General features: G+C 51.0%; 4 protein-coding genes and 1 non-coding gene across 5 annotated transcripts in view; 4 read left to right on the forward strand and 1 right to left on the reverse strand.

Moving 5' to 3' along the window:
- The first annotated feature begins 63 nt into the window (after positions 1-63).
- Positions 64-2,967, forward strand: LOC125514351 (cysteine protease XCP1). The gene is made up of 5 exons (XM_048679661.2): positions 64-1,212; positions 1,306-1,808; positions 1,913-2,148; positions 2,273-2,413; positions 2,538-2,967. Exons 2-5 carry the CDS (start codon positions 1,343-1,345, stop codon positions 2,775-2,777), a joined length of 1,083 nt encoding a protein of 360 aa, XP_048535618.1. The 5' UTR covers positions 64-1,212; positions 1,306-1,342; the 3' UTR covers positions 2,778-2,967.
- Positions 2,968-3,183: 216 nt separating this feature from the next.
- On the forward strand, positions 3,184-3,255 carry TRNAQ-CUG (transfer RNA glutamine (anticodon CUG)). Its single transcript has one exon. It is a non-coding gene; the product is annotated as a tRNA-Gln (tRNA).
- Positions 3,256-6,453: 3,198 nt separating this feature from the next.
- Positions 6,454-13,094, forward strand: LOC125514352 (NAD(P)-binding Rossmann-fold superfamily protein). The gene is made up of 5 exons (XM_048679663.2): positions 6,454-6,825; positions 7,385-7,727; positions 7,957-8,228; positions 11,821-12,020; positions 12,462-13,094. Exons 1-5 carry the CDS (start codon positions 6,636-6,638, stop codon positions 12,906-12,908), a joined length of 1,452 nt encoding a protein of 483 aa, XP_048535620.1. The 5' UTR covers positions 6,454-6,635; the 3' UTR covers positions 12,909-13,094.
- LOC147965866 (uncharacterized) lies at positions 9,067-10,707 on the reverse strand. The gene has a single exon (XM_087528461.1). The coding sequence runs from the start codon at positions 10,654-10,656 to the stop codon at positions 9,067-9,069; it is 1,590 nt and encodes a 529-aa protein (XP_087384587.1). The 5' UTR covers positions 10,657-10,707.
- Positions 13,095-17,125: 4,031 nt separating the features above from the next.
- The window catches only part of LOC125514353 (uncharacterized), a 1,226-nt gene continuing 979 nt past the window's right edge, over positions 17,126-17,372 (forward strand). Inside the window, exon 1 of the mRNA XM_048679664.2 lies at positions 17,126-17,372. This exon is cut by the window's right edge and continues 979 nt beyond it. The gene's annotated coding sequence lies outside the window, so the exon portion shown is untranslated.

Consider the following 17,372-nt stretch of genomic DNA (forward strand, 5'->3'; position numbering starts at 1 on the left):
ATAAACCCTTGGGGTGTTATGGTTAGCCGTAATGCGCGGAGTGAGAGCAATGTTTCCAAGGAATCGAAGCAAACACTGTCATTCCTACAGATAAATTATTTAACTCTTCACGATTGGTACTCCTAAACAGATGGCGACTGCAACGTGCGACTAACTAGCAGTAGTAACACACAATGGTCTTCAGGATTGGTACTTCTAAACAGCAGCCAAGCTTGCGTACTGGACACATTGAACTTAGCTGGAGTGCACCACTAGAGCGCACAGATGTCAATTAACTTGCATTATTAGCTTGCAGCTGCATTTTTTGCTGTTGACAGTTGACAGTGCAGGGGAATAACATATGCTGACATGTGAATGCCAAATTGCATGTTTCTGACGGTACGAAAATTTAGCCTGAAAAACTGGGTCTGCATATACACTTCAGATAAAGTCACATGGTACATCCAGGAATTTGAACCTATCTTGCAAAAGATAATTTGAACTTAGTTATCATGTCGAAAAGGCGAAATTCACTCAAATAGGGCGTACAAGCTTAAAGAGAATCTCAAATACAGAGTAGTTGCCCTAGTACCCTTAATGATAAGTGATCCGAGATAAAATAAACGGGAGTGCTAAATCTTAGTCTTAGTCGATGCTTTATTCATGAGATCTTACGTGGAGATCTGTGCAAAATTTTATTTCTTCTTTTTGGAATGTTGTGTCATTTGAATGAGACTTGGTTAAGTCTCAGTCAACTAAGGTCTAGCCACACCCTAAAATAAAAAACTGGTGCCCCTTTTGTCAAGAATGGGCACATTTAGGTCCAAGCCCTTCAAAATTTCACCTGATATTTTGCTATATATTCTGCAAGCCAATGGACATGCGCACCAAACTCGAACATGAAAAAAAAACACATAGCAAGTAGTTTGATACCATCACATTATAGAATGGCATGAGGTACGCCCGTTTGGTGAAGACTTAAGCAGATGAGCAAAAGATACTTGTCCATCCTTGTGAATAACCATTCTGCAGCTAGCTGCTTGGTCCGGCCGAACAAGTTACCTCCAGCCGGTCGGTGCGCAAGGCTGCAAGCATCGGCTACTCACTATTCTAAATTTCCAATGCATATGCTACCTAAACCAAAGATTTAAACATGAGCAAGGAAGAGCATACCTGCAAGGCTACAACTGCATCTTCCTCCTCATAAATCTTCAGCCACAAGGGCCATATCAGGTGAGGTGGGATGAATCGCTTGCTTGCAAGAAACATGCATGGCTAGCTAGCGATCGATCAGTATATATAAAGGTGTCCATTTGTTTCCGGCAGTTCCATGACAAGAAGAAGTGCTGATTAATCCGTCGCCATGGATTCAGAGCTATCAACAGTGTTCTTCCTGCTGATAGTTTTCGCAGCGTGTTGTTGCTCTTCCTCGAGCGCCACCCACCATGACCCCTCGGTCGTCGGGTACTCGCAGGAGGACGTCGCGCTGCCGAGCAGGATCCTCGACCTCTTCAGCTCGTGGTCGGTGAAGCACAGCAGGGTGTACGTGACCCCGAAGGAGAAGGTGCGGAGGTACGAGGTGTTCCGGCAGAACCTGAAGCACATCGTGGAGACCAACAGGAGGAACGGGAGCTACTGGCTGGGCCTGAACCAGTTCGCCGACGTCGCCCACGAGGAGTTCAAGGCCGGCTACCTAGGGCTGAGCGCCGGCGGGCGGCCGCGCGCTCCGACGACGGCGTTCCGGTACGAGGCCGCCGTGGACCTGACCCGGGAGGTGGACTGGAGGAAGAAGGGGGCGGTCACGCCGGTCAAGAACCAGGGGAAATGCGGTAAGGAGACAAGGCGATCTCTGAACATTGCATTGCACGTCCATGACCCATATCAGGATTTCAGTTAGCGCATTGCGCGCCATGTGTGTGAAATTGTGTTGCAGGAAGCTGCTGGGCCTTCTCGACGGTGGCGGCGGTGGAAGGGATAAACCAGATCGTGACGGGCAAGCTGGAGTCGCTGTCGGAGCAGGAGCTGATGGACTGCGACAGCACCTTCGACCACGGCTGCGGAGGGGGCCTCATGGACTTCGCCTACGCCTACATTGTGGGGAACCAGGGGATCCACACCGACGCCGACTACCCCTACCTCATGGAGGAGGGCGACTGCAAGGAGAATCAGGTTGGCACTTGGCACAGGGAACAACAACAAGCTAACGAACTCTTCAGATGAATTTCAGCTGCAAAGGAATTTTGTTACTCTAATCTGATGGACATTGATTACTTTGATCTGATCTCGTACTTAGCCCCACTCCAAGGTCGTCACCATAAGCGGCTACGAGGACGTGCCGGAGAACAGCGAGCTGAGCCTGCTCAAGGCGCTGGCGCACCAGCCCGTCAGCGTGGGCATCGCCGCAGGGAGCAGAGACTTCCAGTTCTACAAAGGGGTAAACAAAATGATCAAGTGTTACCTTATCTACCATGATAATAGAGCAGATGATACAAAATGATCGTGTTATTTACCCTGGTAATTATCTTATCTGTTTTTGTGTGCGTGTGGCTTGGCTGCAGGGGGTGTTTGAAGGAACCTGTGGCACTCAGCTGGACCACGCGCTGACGGCCGTCGGATACGGCTCATCCAACGGCCAGGACTACATCATCATGAAGAACTCGTGGGGCGGGGGCTGGGGCGAGCAAGGCTACTTCAGGATCAAGAGGGGCACCGGGAGGCCCGAGGGCGTCTGCGACATCTACAGGATCGCCTCGTACCCTACCAAGAACAACGGCACGGGCTGGGGGTGGGGGGCCTGATTTTGTCGGCGGCATAAGGTGTCTCTGAAACTCATTCGTTCATAGTTCGTTCCAAGTGCTAGCACGTGGATGCAGCATCCCCTTTTTATTTCTCTCGAACACGAAGCATCAGCAGTCAAACAAGTTAGGCGGTCTGTAAAATATTTGGCTCCGGTGAGAAAATCTGGTTGTTCGTCGGCAGTTCAGTTCAGTTGTTGTATTGCTCTTCTATTTTCGGCAAACACAGTGGGGAAAGGGGACGGGGCAATGTCGATTGAGCCTGTCGGATCCAGACATACTCCTACATGTGTGACAGAGACCAACCTCTCGCAACTGGCAAGTCCCGGGCCGTCCAGCGCAGGAGGGGGCGAGTAGAACAAGAATGTAAAGAGAATAAAAAGGCAATTCGTCTTAACTAATCACCAAAGGTCCTATGGTCTAGTGGTTAGGACATTGGACTCTGAATCCAGTAACCCGAGTTCAAGTCTCGGTAGGACCTTGTTTTTTTTGTTTTTTACATACGACTACTTGCATGGTAATTGCTGAGGTATTGAGCCGAGCAGCCCAAGACATAGGTACTGCAAAAAAATATGTTATTTTTTGTCATGAATTGAAGAGAATTACAAAAATACGAGCACATCGATCATCTTCGGGTCATCCTGGACTGGAGCCTAGACATAGCTCGCATGCTACAACGTTTCTTAGAGTGATGCAGAAGGAGATATGAAAGGAGCAGCTTGCATTTGTAACTCATTTTTGTGGCATCTATACAATTTGACGGACATACTACGATTTTCCAATCACTGCCAAGTTATCAAGGGAACGAGTCTAGTCTTTATCACATGCATTATTTCTTTTCTTCTGTTTGGTATTAGGCTTAGATTATTGGCACCGCTTTATCAAGTGGATAGAAATAGTGACAGATGTTGTTAACACGGTGGCTTCAGACTACTTGATGTACTACTTTGTAAGATCTTTATGAATAATTAATAAAATAGATGCATGCATATCCCACATGCAAAGGCCGGGGATCATCCTCCTTCTCGAAAAAAAATGATTCATTTTCTTTCTTTGAGAAAAATGTTCGATCTATTCACAATCAATCATGGCAGTACGAAAACACTAGATGTAATAAAAATTAAAACAGATCCATGGACCACTTAGCAGCGATTACAAGCATTGGAGCGAGCTAAAGGCATGTCGCCGTTATCGCCCCTATCTAACCGGAGCTGGGCAGATTGTTGTTGTAGACAGCCGGAAAGTCCTCATGCTAAAACCTTAAAGGACCGGCGCACCATATCAACAACCATCGCCGATGAAGAGTGTCATAGATCAGAAGGATCAAACCTATAACCACACGAGCGAAGACGAACAAAAACCGGGTTCAAATAGATCCTCCGAAGACCAGTAACGACTGATGTCTATTCTCATGTACCACTCATCCCCTTTGGCAACAAGTTGTATGTCACTATTGGTTTCGTGAACTTTATTATGACCTTTTCCAATGCTATAAATATACCAGGTGAAGCTCCATAGGACACCCCTTGTCGTTCTGTGAACCTAATTCTTAGACCCTCGGTATCGCCCCTCTTCCCTTTCTCGACATCATCTCTTCTTGGCGTTGTGGATGATCTTAACGGTGGATTATCGTACATGCCTCTTGAGGTCACAACATTTCCATCCTCTCCCATATTTTAACTCTTCAAGCCACCTTCCTAAACTGAACTTCTCCATTTTTGTTGGTGACCTACATTTTCAAGCACCTAGTCATTCCCCTAAAAATTACTACCCAAACAAACAATTCACAAACTTTGCCCATTCAAACATGATTTTCATCAGTGGTGCATAATTATACATCACCCACAAATTGAACTAAGCAATGCTTAATTAAAATAAACTACAACTTAATTACTTTAAATTATGACTTAATGGTTTTGGTAGAGCACATCATCTAGAAGTGCCCTAAGTATTGCACATCTAAGCCTTATGTCACTGATTTTACGCGGAGATTTGTGTGTGTATTTTTTTATGTTTGATTGAGTCACTTGTATGTGCAATAGGTAGGGCACATCTAGATGTGCTCTAGACATACCCATAACATAATTAACCTAAGACGATCTACTTCTTGTCATCAGAGGAGATGACGATGGGCTAGGCCCCTTGTTGGGTCCCAACGCCTTGGCATCATGGGTGCCCTTCGGCGCACCCTTGTTAACGTAGGAGGAGGAGTCAACATCGAGGTAGGCATAGAACTCTGCCCACTCTTGTTGCTTGGTCTTGTATGCAGTTCGGATGTCAGCAGCGTGCGACTTCGATGAAGCCCTTGGTGGCAAGGTGCTCCTTAAGGGTCTAGGCACCGACATAGATAACGACAACCACATCCTTGTCTGCGCATTCCCGCGATGAGTTGCACCTCAACGACGATGTGCGCCTTGAGCTCCGTCTCCGCTCCATCTCTAGTGCACGGTCGTCCTCTTCCCACGTCTTGGGCTCAGAGGTAGCAGGATGTCGTCATATTAGTGCCTCTGTCTCATTGCCATCCAACCCATAGTCGGAGGAGGGTGTCGACAACGGGAGGAACACAATGGGGCGCAACACGGACACGACATATGATGGCAAGGATGTGCTAACGGTATAGTACTCCATGCGTCACCACGGGACCATCGATTGTGGATGGCCTTTGCAACGAAGAACTCTGCAACGCACCATGGCAACGAGATTGGTGGATGGCGGGGTGGGATTTAGGATAACGACGGAAGATAAAACTCATGATTTGGGGTTAGATAGGGTTTTGAAGGGGATGGGGATTTTGAGGCCCATTTGAGGACTATCGAGAACATGTACATGGTATCATTTCTATCAGAGTGCTATGAAATCGGTAATTCATAAATGACCGGCTCATTTTTCATCGACATTATGCTCCCTCGATGTCAATTAATGTCATAATCGAAATCAAAATCTATAAATACACTATGCTCCCAATTAAGGCATTCAATTTAGAATTGGGTAACCCGATTTTGGCTGGGCTAACAATTTTATTTTTCTCTAGGAGTTCTCTCATTCAATTCTTTTACTCCACTATACCCCACTCGATTGAGGTATTTAATTTTTGATTTAGTTCATGATTTTGACCATGTCAAGGATTTTTCAAATCAATTGACATCCAAAAAAATCGACATCCATAATACAAACTAAATAAAATATAAAATGCATTTAATGATGAATCTAATGATACAAATTTAATATTATGGATATTAATATATTTCTCTATAAATTTGGTCAACCTTAAATATGTTTGACTTTTCAAAAAACTAATACACCTTATATTTTAAGCCAGAGAGAGTGAGAAAAATTATGAAAACCCAATAACAACAACGGTGCAGCAAAGCACGCCTAACGAGTCAATAGTCAAAGTGAATAGCAGAAGGCCGAGAACCATCTCATTCTAGACTAACAGTAAATATGAAAAATCTAACAAATCAGAAGAATCTCAACCTCATGTTTATTCTGGGTCCACTCACTGCTAAATCGACATAGACTTTTCTATGTACAAGTTGATATTGAAAAGTACAATTTCTTTAGTGAAAAAAGGACAATTTTTATAATGAAAAGTACAACCTGTAATATCGCGTATGTACACACAAAACCATGCTAAAAAAAAATACTCCAATCCTCCCAAGGGCATTTGAGTGTAGTAATTAGCTGTTGATCTGCAAAATTTACAAACCTGCCTGCCTGTGCCTTGGCCAGGCAGCTCTGCCCACAGGGAGGCAACCAAGAATTTAAAGCGGCAACAAGATCGTCGGCGGCGCCGGATCCTGCTCCGCCTTGTTATCTCCGCCCCGCAACCCCCACGCCCGAACCTGCAGCCGAGCCGAGATGCATCTGAGCGAGAACGAGGGGATCGAGGGCGTGCGGTTCGCGGTGACCGGCGGGCAGGGCTTCGTCGGCGCCGCCCTCTGCTTGGAGCTGATCCGCCGCGGCGCCCTGGAGGTCCGCTCCCTCGACCTGCGCGCCTCCTCCTCCTGGTCCCAGCAGCTCCTCGACGCCGGCGTCCGCTTCTTCCAAGGTTGCCCTCTCCCTCGCTCGCTCAAATTACTGTGGTTTTTGCTTCAGTGTAAATGTCCCCGTCTAATGGAGTTCATGTACCAGACAGGTTGCTCTTAGACGCACATCTTTGACACAATTGCTTTCCAGACTATGATACATTATGCTGCTACTCTTTCTTACTAGGATATAGTTCTACCACTGAATCAAGCTGCAAATTTAGTGTCTGTTCCACGGAGATTTTACCGTCAGTACTCTTCGGTGTGTTTGTTCGGCTTCAAGTAGAGAGCGCTCTTGCATGGTTACTTCTTAAAATAGCAACACTTACAGTATCAATTAGACCATCGTGCCTTGAATTGCCTAACTGTACTGCTCTGAATTCATCTGCAAATGTGTCGGAGATTTTACATCAGTACTCCTTGGTGTGTTTGTTTTGCTTCAAGTAGAGAGGGTTCTTGCATGCTTACTTCTTGAAATAGTAACTCTAACAGTATCTATTATACCATCATGGCTTGAATTGTCTATCAACGCCAGATGTACGCTGAATTATAAAGTATCTGCTGGATTACTTTGTGTTGCAGGGGATGTTCGGAAGAAGGAGGATGTGGAGAAGGTCTTCCGCAACGTGGACTGTGTCTTCCACCTTGCTTCATATGGCATGTCAGGGAAAGAAATGGTACAGGCAGGACGAACAGATGAGATCAATATAAACGGGACGTGCAATGTACTGGATGCTTGCCATGAGCATGGTGTCAGAAGGCTTGTGTATGTAAGCACATACAATGTGGTGTTTGGGGGAAAGCCAATTGTCAATGGCAGTGAGACGTTGCCTTATTTTCCCATCGAAGACCACGTTGATGCTTATGGGCGTAGCAAATCGATAGCTGAACAGTTGGTGCTGAAGAGCAATGGTCGGCAAGCTAAGTAAGTATAACTTCTTTTTTCGTCATGATTCGTATTTGTCTGCCTCTGCAACGATGCCATGTATATGATATCATGATTCTAGTGATGATGGGTTTATTCTCTAGTACAACCATATTTGTTCAAAACAAATATTTGGTTTGTTTTGAACTCAGATTGGCATTTTTGGTAGGTAGTACTTGACACCATGCAGGCTGTCTTAGTGTCATACTGATCTGATGTTTGCCTACAGGAGTAATAAAGGTACCCGTCTTTATACATGTGCAATACGCCCGGCTGCTATCTATGGTCCAGGTGAAGAGCGTCATCTTCCAAGAATCCTGTCTCTTGGAAAATTGGGATTAGCATCTTTCAGGATTGGGGCTCCAAATGTGAAGACAGATTGGGTCTATGCTGATAATCTTGTTCTTGCACTGATATTGGCAAGTATGGGCCTTTTAGATGACATTCCTGGCAGGAAGGGAACTCCTGTAGCAGCTGGTCAAGCATACTTCATATGTGATGGTAATCCTTGTTAGCCCGCATGTTTTCTGCTCCTGTCCTGGCATTATTATTTATTGACTTTATACATTGTTACTGACTTATAAACTCATACTCATGGTACTATGTTCTGAATATTTAAGACGTGCCTGCATGGTCTCTGCTCCTGTCCTAGTATTATTAGCATTATATACAGTTTCTGAGTTATAACTTTATAGTCATGGTACTATGTTCTGAATTTTAATACTCCCTTCGAACTAAACCAGCGACAAGTAATATGGATCGGAGGGAGTACTATCTTCTGCATATCAGTGCAACCTTTGTGGTTTCAACTTTCAACTAATCGTACATGTAACATGTTTAGTTGGTTACTCTAATAGAACTACTTAAAGAATATCAGTGATTTCATCCCTTGATCTTCGCAATAGTGCCACTGTTAAGGTGATAGGATCAAGTACTCTACCAGGTCTAGGGCGTAGGTGGTAAGGGAAGGATGGAGGGAGACGTGGCGAGGATCGGGCGCGCCGGCGGCAGGGCGCCGGCGCGGCTAGGAGAAGGGCGGTGGCTAGGGCTGTTGGCGGCTAGGGTTCCGGCTCCTCAGGGAGCCGGGCAATAGGAGATAATATTCTTCTTATTGCTTGCCTTCAAAAAGAGCCTTACAACCTATATTTATATCCTAGATAACTTGTAGAAGAATCAACCTAAGATAACTTGCCTAAGATAACTTGCCTAATCTGAAAATAAAAACTAAGATAACTTGCGGGCCTAAGCCGGCCGGCCATAACACTTCTCCCCGCCTGCACAAACAGCTCGTCCTCGAGCTGTAAGGTGGGGAAGCGCTTGCTTGAACTCTTTGAGGTAATCAACCAGCGTCAAACACCTTCTCGACATCTGGGGCGGCCAGGTCAGCGGCGACGGCGTCCTCCGGAATGTAGTCTGCCACCTCCAGGTAGAAGAGTCGCGGGCAGGCGTGGCCGGGCTTGTAGGGTTCGTCGCAGTTGAAGCACAACCCTTGGCGGCGACGCTCGAGTATCTCAGCTGGGGTGAGCCGGCGGAACGGGCGCCCCGCGGTCGCGGCGTGGGGTGCCGCAGAAGCCTGCACAGGCCGACCCTGCGCGGAATCCGGTCCGGGTAGCGACCCAGCAGTCTGGGACGGTGATTCCTGCTGGATGGCCACCGCGCGGCGCTCGAACGCGCGGGCGTAATACATGGCCGACTGGAGATCCTGGGGTCCCCGAAGCTCCACGTCCACGCGGATATGGTCCGGTAGACCGCCCACCAATAACTCGGCGCGCTGAGTGGCGGAGACGCCCGGCGCGTGGCACGCCAGGGCCTGGAAGCGGTCGGCGTAGTCCTGCACCGTGGATGTGAAAGGTAAGCGGCCGAGGGCCGCCAGTCGGCTCCCGCGGATAGGAGGCCCGAACCGGAGGAGACAGAGCTCCCGGAAGCGCTCCCATGGTGGCATGCCGCCCTCGTCCTGCTCGAGGGCGTAGTACCAGGTCTGCGCTGCGCCTCGAAGATGATAGGACGCGAGCCAGGTGCGATCCGAAGCGAGCGTCCGCTGCCCTCGAAAGAACTGCTCGCACTGGTTGAGCCAGTTGAGGGGGTCCTCCGTGCCCTCGTAGGTGGCGAAGTCCAGTTTGGCGAAGCGAGGGGGTGTCGGCCCGCCGTGCCCGGGGGCGGCCGTAGTCGCCGCCAGTGCGTATGCTGGGTCGGGAAGCGCCGGGGCGTAGTTCGCCGAGCTGGAGGGGTGATCAAACCGCAGGGAGGGCGTCGGGTGTTCCGGCGCCGTGGAGTAGACCGGCCCCGAAGACGAGCCGGTCGCCCAAGCGGGGATCGGCGATGGTGACGGTGGAAACTGCACCTGGTGCAGGGGCCGACCCGTAGCCCTAGGCGCGAGTGGTGGTACTGTCGATGGCGGCGGCGCCTGGTGGAGCTGCACCGGCGCCTGCGGCGTGGGGGCCGGCGGTGACGCCAGAAGAAGCTGCTGGGTCTGGCCCTGCTCCGAGGCGCCGGTGCCCAGGTTAGGGCTGGGCAGGGCCGGTGGAGGACCCTGCTCCGAGGCCGCTGGAAGGTAGGGCGCGACGGAGGACGGCGCGGCCGGCGCGGTCCAAGTGGGCCACTGCGGCCCCGTGGTGGCGAGAAGTGGCGGGGCTGACGGCGCGATCTGCGGCGGCCACTGCGCCCAAGGCGGCGGTGCGGCCGCTGGGGCGGGGAGCGCCGGGTAGCCTCCGGTGATGGCCCCCGGTGCCGAGTACCATGGAAGCGCCTGCTGACCTGCGGCCATGGCTGGATGGAGTCCAGTGATGGCCCCCGGTGCCGAGTACCACGGAAGCGCCTGCTGACCCGCGGCCATGGCTGGATGGAGTGGTGGGGGCGGCCCGTACGGACCTGCCAGGTAGAGGCGGATCCCTTGAACCGCGGTGACGAGGTCGTTGAGGACGCCCGCCATGGCCTCCGGCGTGAACTGTTGCGGCTGCGGGGGAGGTGATGGCGGCGGCGAGTGTTGGACGGGGGCCTGTGGCTGCCCTTGGCCCGGCGTGGTGCCGGGTGCCGTTAGGACCGGCGCTGAGAGACGCAGTGGTGCCCGCCGAGAGCGAGGCCGTGACGCCCGGCGCAGAGGCGGCGGTGGTGGAGGAGTTGGCGGGCAGCGGTGGTGGTGGCGGTGGAATTGGCGGAGACATGGTCGAAACCCGGTTACCTGATACCAAATTGATAGGATCAAGTACTCTACCAGGTCTAGGGCGTAGGTGGTAAGGGAAGGATGGAGGGAGACGTGGCGAGGATCGGGCGCGCCGGCGGCAGGGCGCCGTCGCGGCTAGGAGAAGGGCGGTGGCTAGGGCTGTTGGCGGCTAGGGTTCCGGCTCCTCAGGGAGCCGGGCAATAGGAGATAATATTCTTCTTATTGCTTGCCTTCAAAAAGAGCCTTACAACCTATATTTATATCCTAGATAACTTGTAGAAGAATCAACCTAAGATAACTTGCCTAAGATAACTTGCCTAATCTGAAAATAAAAACTAAGATAACTTGCGGGCCTAAGCCGGCCGGCCATAACATAAGGATGTATATTATTCTACTTGTTGCACTGCCACATAACTTGTTCGGTGGCTGTTTTGTTACCAGAATCTGGGAACGTTGTGTAGTGATGTGCGTGTTTTAGCTGTGAACCTTGTAGTATCTGGTTTCTTTTAATTAAAAATCGGGGGCAAACCTTTCCTCAAGAAGGGGGGAAAAAGCACGTAACTCATCTGCTAAAAGCGCTTCAGAAATTTTCAGATGGCACTACATTGCATAGGCCTGAAAGTACTACTCCCTCCGTCCCAAAATAAGTGACTCAACTTTGTATTAACTTTAGTACAAAGTTAGTATAAAGTTGAGTCACTTATTTTGGGACGGAGGAAGTATTTTGCTACTTTTCCTTCCGAGTTCAAAGCTTAACTATTACAGTACAAACTTAATTGTAGCATGTACCTGATGTTTTACTGTTATTTTAGCTTTGTTTACGTTCAATATACCCACAACCTTAAATAAAGAATTGGTATTTTGACTAGAAGTAACTGATTGTACTTCAAGATAAATATGGCATTGCCTTATTGGTTTTTCTTTTCTTTTCAGGAGCGCCTATTAATAGTTTCGATTTTATCATCAGTCCCTTATTTCGAAGTTTGGGCTATGCTGTTCCTCGAGTTACACTAGATACCTCTGTTGCCCTCGCAATTTCAAGAATCATTTTGTTCATGTCCACACTACTCTATCCATGGTTAGATAGTAAATGGATTCCTCAGCCTCTTATTCTTCCTGCTGAAGTATACAAGGTAAGTCTATTGGTCGAGTTACACTAGATATCTCTGTTGCCCTAGTGCTTGTCCCTTAAGGAACACTATATTTCTGTTTTTTGTGCAAGGTGGATATATTTTGATCATAATTTTTTATACTATCTTCATATGGCAACCGTGTTCATCATGCTGAGGCATGAATAACTATAGATCCTTTTTTTTCTTTGGTTTTCTATGAGCTTGAACCTATTCCACCTAATATAGCCACGACAGGTCTGCAGTAATCAGAGCTAACAATATTTTGAAAATTATCATTTTCAAGGGATATCTGTAGTTCTGTACTGACTACTTATGCTTTACTACTAGGCAAGTAGACTTGCTATAATATAATATTACTATTGACAAGTGACTGATGTGTGGCAACAAATCATTGCCTGTATACAGGGATCATAAACTAATGCTGGTAGTTCATATTGACAGGTAGGTGTTACACATTACTTTTCATATCTGAAAGCTAAAGAGGAACTCGGCTACGTGCCTGTGACGAGTCCACAGGAAGGCCTGGCCGCAACGATCTCCTATTGGCAAGAGCGAAAGAGGAGAGAGCTCGATGGCCCGACGATATTCACCTGGGTTGCAGTAATAATCGGGATGCTGGCTGTGTTCTCCGCCGCTTTCCTTCCACCCGTCGGTCCGCTCAAATGGGTGCTCGCCATCCATCTCTTCGTTTTCCGCTCGGTGCTGGCGATCCGGATAGTCTTTGTGGCTGCGATCGCGGCGCACGCGGGCGAAGGCGTCTACGCCTGGTTCCTGGCGAAGAAGGTCGACCCGAGGAACGCGACGGGGTGGTTTTGGCAGACCTTTGCCCTGGGGTTCTTTTCCCTCCGGTTTCTGCTCAAGAGAGCGAGAGCGGGAGCGGGAGCGTGATTTGTGTGTTGTGCTTCACCTACTCTCTGGGAATTCAGTAACAATGGATTCCAGTAGAAATTCCCCAGCGGTTGTAAACCCCGGTGCTGTGTAAAATGCCCACCCTGAGGTTTCTGTAATGTACTGTACTCTATCAGGCGTGCATGTCCGTCGCCTTGCCATGTTTTACTCGAGTTTGGCATTGAACCGGAGGTTGCCGCACATGGACACATGGTCGGTCGGGTCGTGCCTGTGACCCTCAAGTATCAAATGTCATTTGTTTTGAGAGGTTGTAACAATCACTGTCGGTCTGTCAGGCCAAATGTGACCGCTCAACCGACACAAATTCTAAAGCTTTCACCGATGTAGGCCCTGTTTGTATCATGAGGTTAGAGCTAGTTTGGGTTAGTTGGAGGCTCAAATAACGCAAAAGTATCCAAACAGGAAGGATTAGAGTAGGTTAGTTTCATTTAATCTAACTATCCTGGTGGAGAGGTGCTTATTTGGGTTAAGAGTGGGTTAGAAAATAACTCTAACTCTAACTGTGTTAGAGTATCCAAACAGGACGGTAGTAGTAGGACTACACACTGAACTGTTTAATATGTGGGGGCTAGACACAGCTCGTTTTTCTTACGTACTAGAGTCGGTACGTAGCAGGAACTAGGTTATTGTTGCTGTCCCTGATTTGTCCCTGCTTTGTTTTGCTTGGAGCTACCACTACGGCGCTACCTACCCGGAACAAAGGCATATTTATTTATACACGAAAATGCCTAATGGAGGGCGGACCCAGGGAGACCGGTATTCAAGTACCGTATTTGTAGTACACGACGAAAAAATTGTGGGAAATTTGTGCATGCACAATACATGTATACCACGGAGGTGCAAATTCTCATAACAACACACAAAAAGACAAATATGTAAATGAAAGTGGGCCCTTTTTTGTTGTTGTTGGGCTGGGATTTTGTTAGCTTGTAAATCACTATATTTTTAAACGAAAATTCACAGACCTATAAAAAAATTTCCCACTATATTGTGGGAAAACGTATAATTCCACAGGTTTTTTTTATTGTACGATTTTCGATTATTCTGCTCAAAATACCGGGCTCCAGCAAAAAATTGCACTCATATTATATATACCCCTAATAAAAAAATCAAAGGTATATTACAGCGTCGTGATGGTTCAGTCAAACCGCTGGGACGAGGGAAGAAAGGAAGAAAGGAGCTGCAGCAGTTGCGCCCCTCCACGCCCTCCACTCGGGCGATTCCTTCCTCCACCCACCTGGCAGCCCAACCAACCTACCTCGCCGTCTCATTTAGCGCACGCAGGTGGAGGTGGGTGTCGGCGGGAGGAAGCAACCGACGATCGAGACCGAGAGAACAGTGGTCGTTCAGTAGGGGCGGGCGGGCCCGGGCGTCGTATCGGAGTTGGACTTGTGAACCGCCGCCGCTGTCCGCTGTCCGGCTCCTGTGCCCGCTTCTTCGGAGCCACACATCTCTCCGGAGCATCAACACCGGTGTGTGTCCGGTGGCTTCCGACCTTTTTTCCCGCGTCGGATTGCACGCCACCGCCGCATGATTCCGGCGTGAAACGCGCTGAAACGCTCAGGGCGGGCGTTGGAATTGCTTTCGGTTTTACACCGTCCCTCCGGGTGATGCTCGCGAAGACGCACGCGGCACGCGTTGTTAGAGCATGTCCAGCCGCGCCCCTAAGAAGGTCCCTAAGCGTGTTTTCATTCACCGATGTCAAAAAATTGGTCCAGTCGTGTCTTCAAGAGCCCAGTTTTTGCCGGTTCGGGCCGAAATTGGCGCCGGCGGATCCAACCTGAACCCGGCGCGCTGGGGTCGCTCGGGGGCGTCGGGCGAATCGTTTTTTGCGCGAAGAGCCGTGGGCCCGCCGCGTCAGCGACTCTACTTTCTTCTCGCACCTTTGTCGTCCCCATCGACTCGTTTCCCGCGGCGAATCAATGCCAAACCTGTCGCGCGCTGCCGCGCCGGTCAGCCTCCATTGGTGCCTCACGGGCGGCGCAGTGAAGGCTGGGCGACGCGTACCTCGGCCGCCACGCGTAACGCGCCGGCCAAGCCTACTACGCGGCGTCTCCGCCTATAAAAGCCGACTGCAAGCGCGCCGGAGGGACTCACCCTGATCATCCACCGACGACGCGCTCATTTCTTCCCCTTTCCTTCTCTCGCCGTCACCAGTTGAGAAAGCATGGTCGAGCGTTTCCCAGGCGACGGCGCGGCGGCGAACGGATTCGGGCGCCGTCATCTGCATGAGGACGAGGCTCGCCTCCTTTTCGAGGCCGAGTACCCGGTCCCGCCGGACATGCGGGTGCCCGGGGCGTGGAGGATCAGCGCCGGCGGCGTGCCGGTGCCCCCGGTACCCACCGACGCGGCGCGGCGTGCGGAGATCGCACGCATCCGCTCGTCCCTGCCGCGTGCGATCAGGGAAAGGCCCCGTTACGTCCCCGACAGCCCAATTTGGGAGCCGTACTTCCGCCGCCGGCACGGCGAGCAGCTCGAGGCCACCAACGGCGTCGTGCCCTCCGGCAGGTTCAACGCAGCCGGCCGGCGTCGGTGGTGGGCGTGCCCGGGCGCACATTGAAATCCGTCCTCGAGTACATCGAGGGCGGCAACACGCCGCGCCTCGAGTACCCCGCTCCCCCGTCGTCCTCACGCTGCCGCCGGGGAAGCTCCTGAACGCCGAGGCGCATGGAGACCGGGGTGTCCTCCTCCTCGTCCGGCGGCTCTCCCTGCCTCCACCTCCGTCCCGTCAAGCCGGAGCCCTAGGACACGCCTGTCAGCGCGCGTACCCGCAGCTCCGGCGGCTCTCCCTGCCTCCACCTCCGCCCCGTCAAGCCGGAGCCCCAGGACACGCCTGTCAGCGCGCGCACCCGCAGCTCCGGCGCCCTCGTCGAGCCCAAGGTGGAGTCCAGCCTCCCCCCGAAGTACGAGGAGATAGCCCGGCGCGGCTTCTCCGACAAGGACGCCATGCGGTGGTTGCGCGACAACTACCTGCGCGAGGAGATGATCCGGCAGCGCCGGGCCCTGGAGGAGATCGCCGCCCGCAAACGTGGGCGCGAGGACAAGGACGGTGTCGTCATCCTCGATAGCGACGACGACGACACCCCCGGACCGTCCAACCCACCGCGCCAACCGAGGGAGGGATGCAGCAGGGACGGCGGAGGCGTAGGCGGGGACGACGACGACGACGAGGAGGACTACACGCGGTTCTACAGCCTCCTCGGCATGTAGAACCACGTGCGCGGGCGGCGAGGCGGGCGGCGAGGGTGACGGCGGGGGTAGCCGGCGGTAGTTTTTTTTTTGTAAAATACGTTTAAATTTGAACGAACTCGCCCGTGTTTGCGTTGTGTTTGCGCCGAATTTGAACATTTTAAAAACCCGTGGGGGGCCGCGACTGGGGGGCATCACGCCCCCAGTGCGCGGTTTAGCGCCCGTGCGCCCCAGGGAACGATTTTTTGCCCCTCCTGGGAGGCCAACGGTTGGAGATGCCCCTATATTATTATTACGTACGAGAAGAAAAAAAAGGAGAATTGTCCTTGTGGGAAAGGCCTGGTACGTTGAAGTGTGGCCGGAAGGTGACAAATAGCTGGTTGTTCTATTTTTTTTTGTGTGTGAAAGAAACAGTTGGTTGTTCTGTGGGGTAGGAGCATTGTTTCGTGGGCGACCTGACTGGCGATTTGGATGATTAATCCAACCCCCCATGTTCTCATGAGCATCCTTTTGCTTATTACTACTAATCAAGCACGGACATAGAGCAGCCCCTCTCGTATTTTTTATATTTTTTATGTGAAGCATCCATCCATCATTGAGAGAGGATCATCAAAGGTTCTAGCGAAGCTAGCAACAAGTGCAAACGGGGCCGTCCTCTCATTATGATCTCAAAGTAGCGCAGCGCAGTGCAACTGCAACCAGGTGTCCGGTTGATAGATCCGAGGACAACATCAACGATAATGTCCACTCATTTTACCGCCCCAAAGGCATACACACGACCCGTTCATCTCCTGCACTGTCAAACTAGTAGTACAAAAACTTTCTCGCGTTCCACGTACCAGGGCCTAGGCCAGCACGATGGAGAACAAAGTCAGACAGGTCGCCACGTGGTGGTGGATGTCAAAGCAGAGCAGCAGGTGCGGTTGCCAGGTGGTACACACGGCACAGGCAGGCACAACCGCACCGGCAGCTGACGCCCATCATTTGCCTTCCATTGCCAGCCAACACGGTCGCCTCCCTGGCTGGAACAACACGCATCAGCCTCCGCTCCGGCGGTGTACGAAGCCTTCAACTGCACTTCGTGGCCCCCGATGCCCAAAAGCCAGCCAGCCAGCCTGTCCAGCCGCGACTCGACACACACCGCGGCGCCAGCCCGCCACCCACATATACACGCCCAGACGCGCGTCCTACGACTTCCTCCCCAACTCCTCCCCAGAGCGCCAAGAAGAGATCTGGAGAAGGGAGAAGCGGAAG

This window comes from Triticum urartu, chromosome 6A, assembly GCF_056163025.1.
Source record: "Triticum urartu cultivar PI428250 chromosome 6A, HENAU_Tu73, whole genome shotgun sequence".
NCBI lineage: Eukaryota > Viridiplantae > Streptophyta > Magnoliopsida > Poales > Poaceae > Triticum > Triticum urartu.

Bases quoted from the DNA above. Each gene is read 5' to 3' on its own strand.
- LOC125514351 (XM_048679661.2), top strand. From the start codon at position 1,343: ATGGATTCAGAGCTATCAACAGTGTTCTTCCTGCTGATAGTTTTCGCA. The intron at 1,809-1,912 runs GTAAGGAGACAA...ATTGTGTTGCAG, and splicing joins CAAGAACCAGGGGAAATGCG to GAAGCTGCTGGGCCTTCTCG. The intron at 2,414-2,537 runs GTAAACAAAATG...GCTTGGCTGCAG, and splicing joins ACTTCCAGTTCTACAAAGGG to GGGGTGTTTGAAGGAACCTG.
- LOC125514352 (XM_048679663.2), top strand. From the start codon at position 6,636: ATGCATCTGAGCGAGAACGAGGGGATCGAGGGCGTGCGGTTCGCGGTG. The intron at 8,229-11,820 runs GTAATCCTTGTT...TTTTCTTTTCAG, and splicing joins AGCATACTTCATATGTGATG to GAGCGCCTATTAATAGTTTC. The intron at 12,021-12,461 runs GTAAGTCTATTG...TCATATTGACAG, and splicing joins TTCCTGCTGAAGTATACAAG to GTAGGTGTTACACATTACTT.
- LOC147965866 (XM_087528461.1), bottom strand. From the start codon at position 10,656: ATGGCGGGCGTCCTCAACGACCTCGTCACCGCGGTTCAAGGGATCCGC.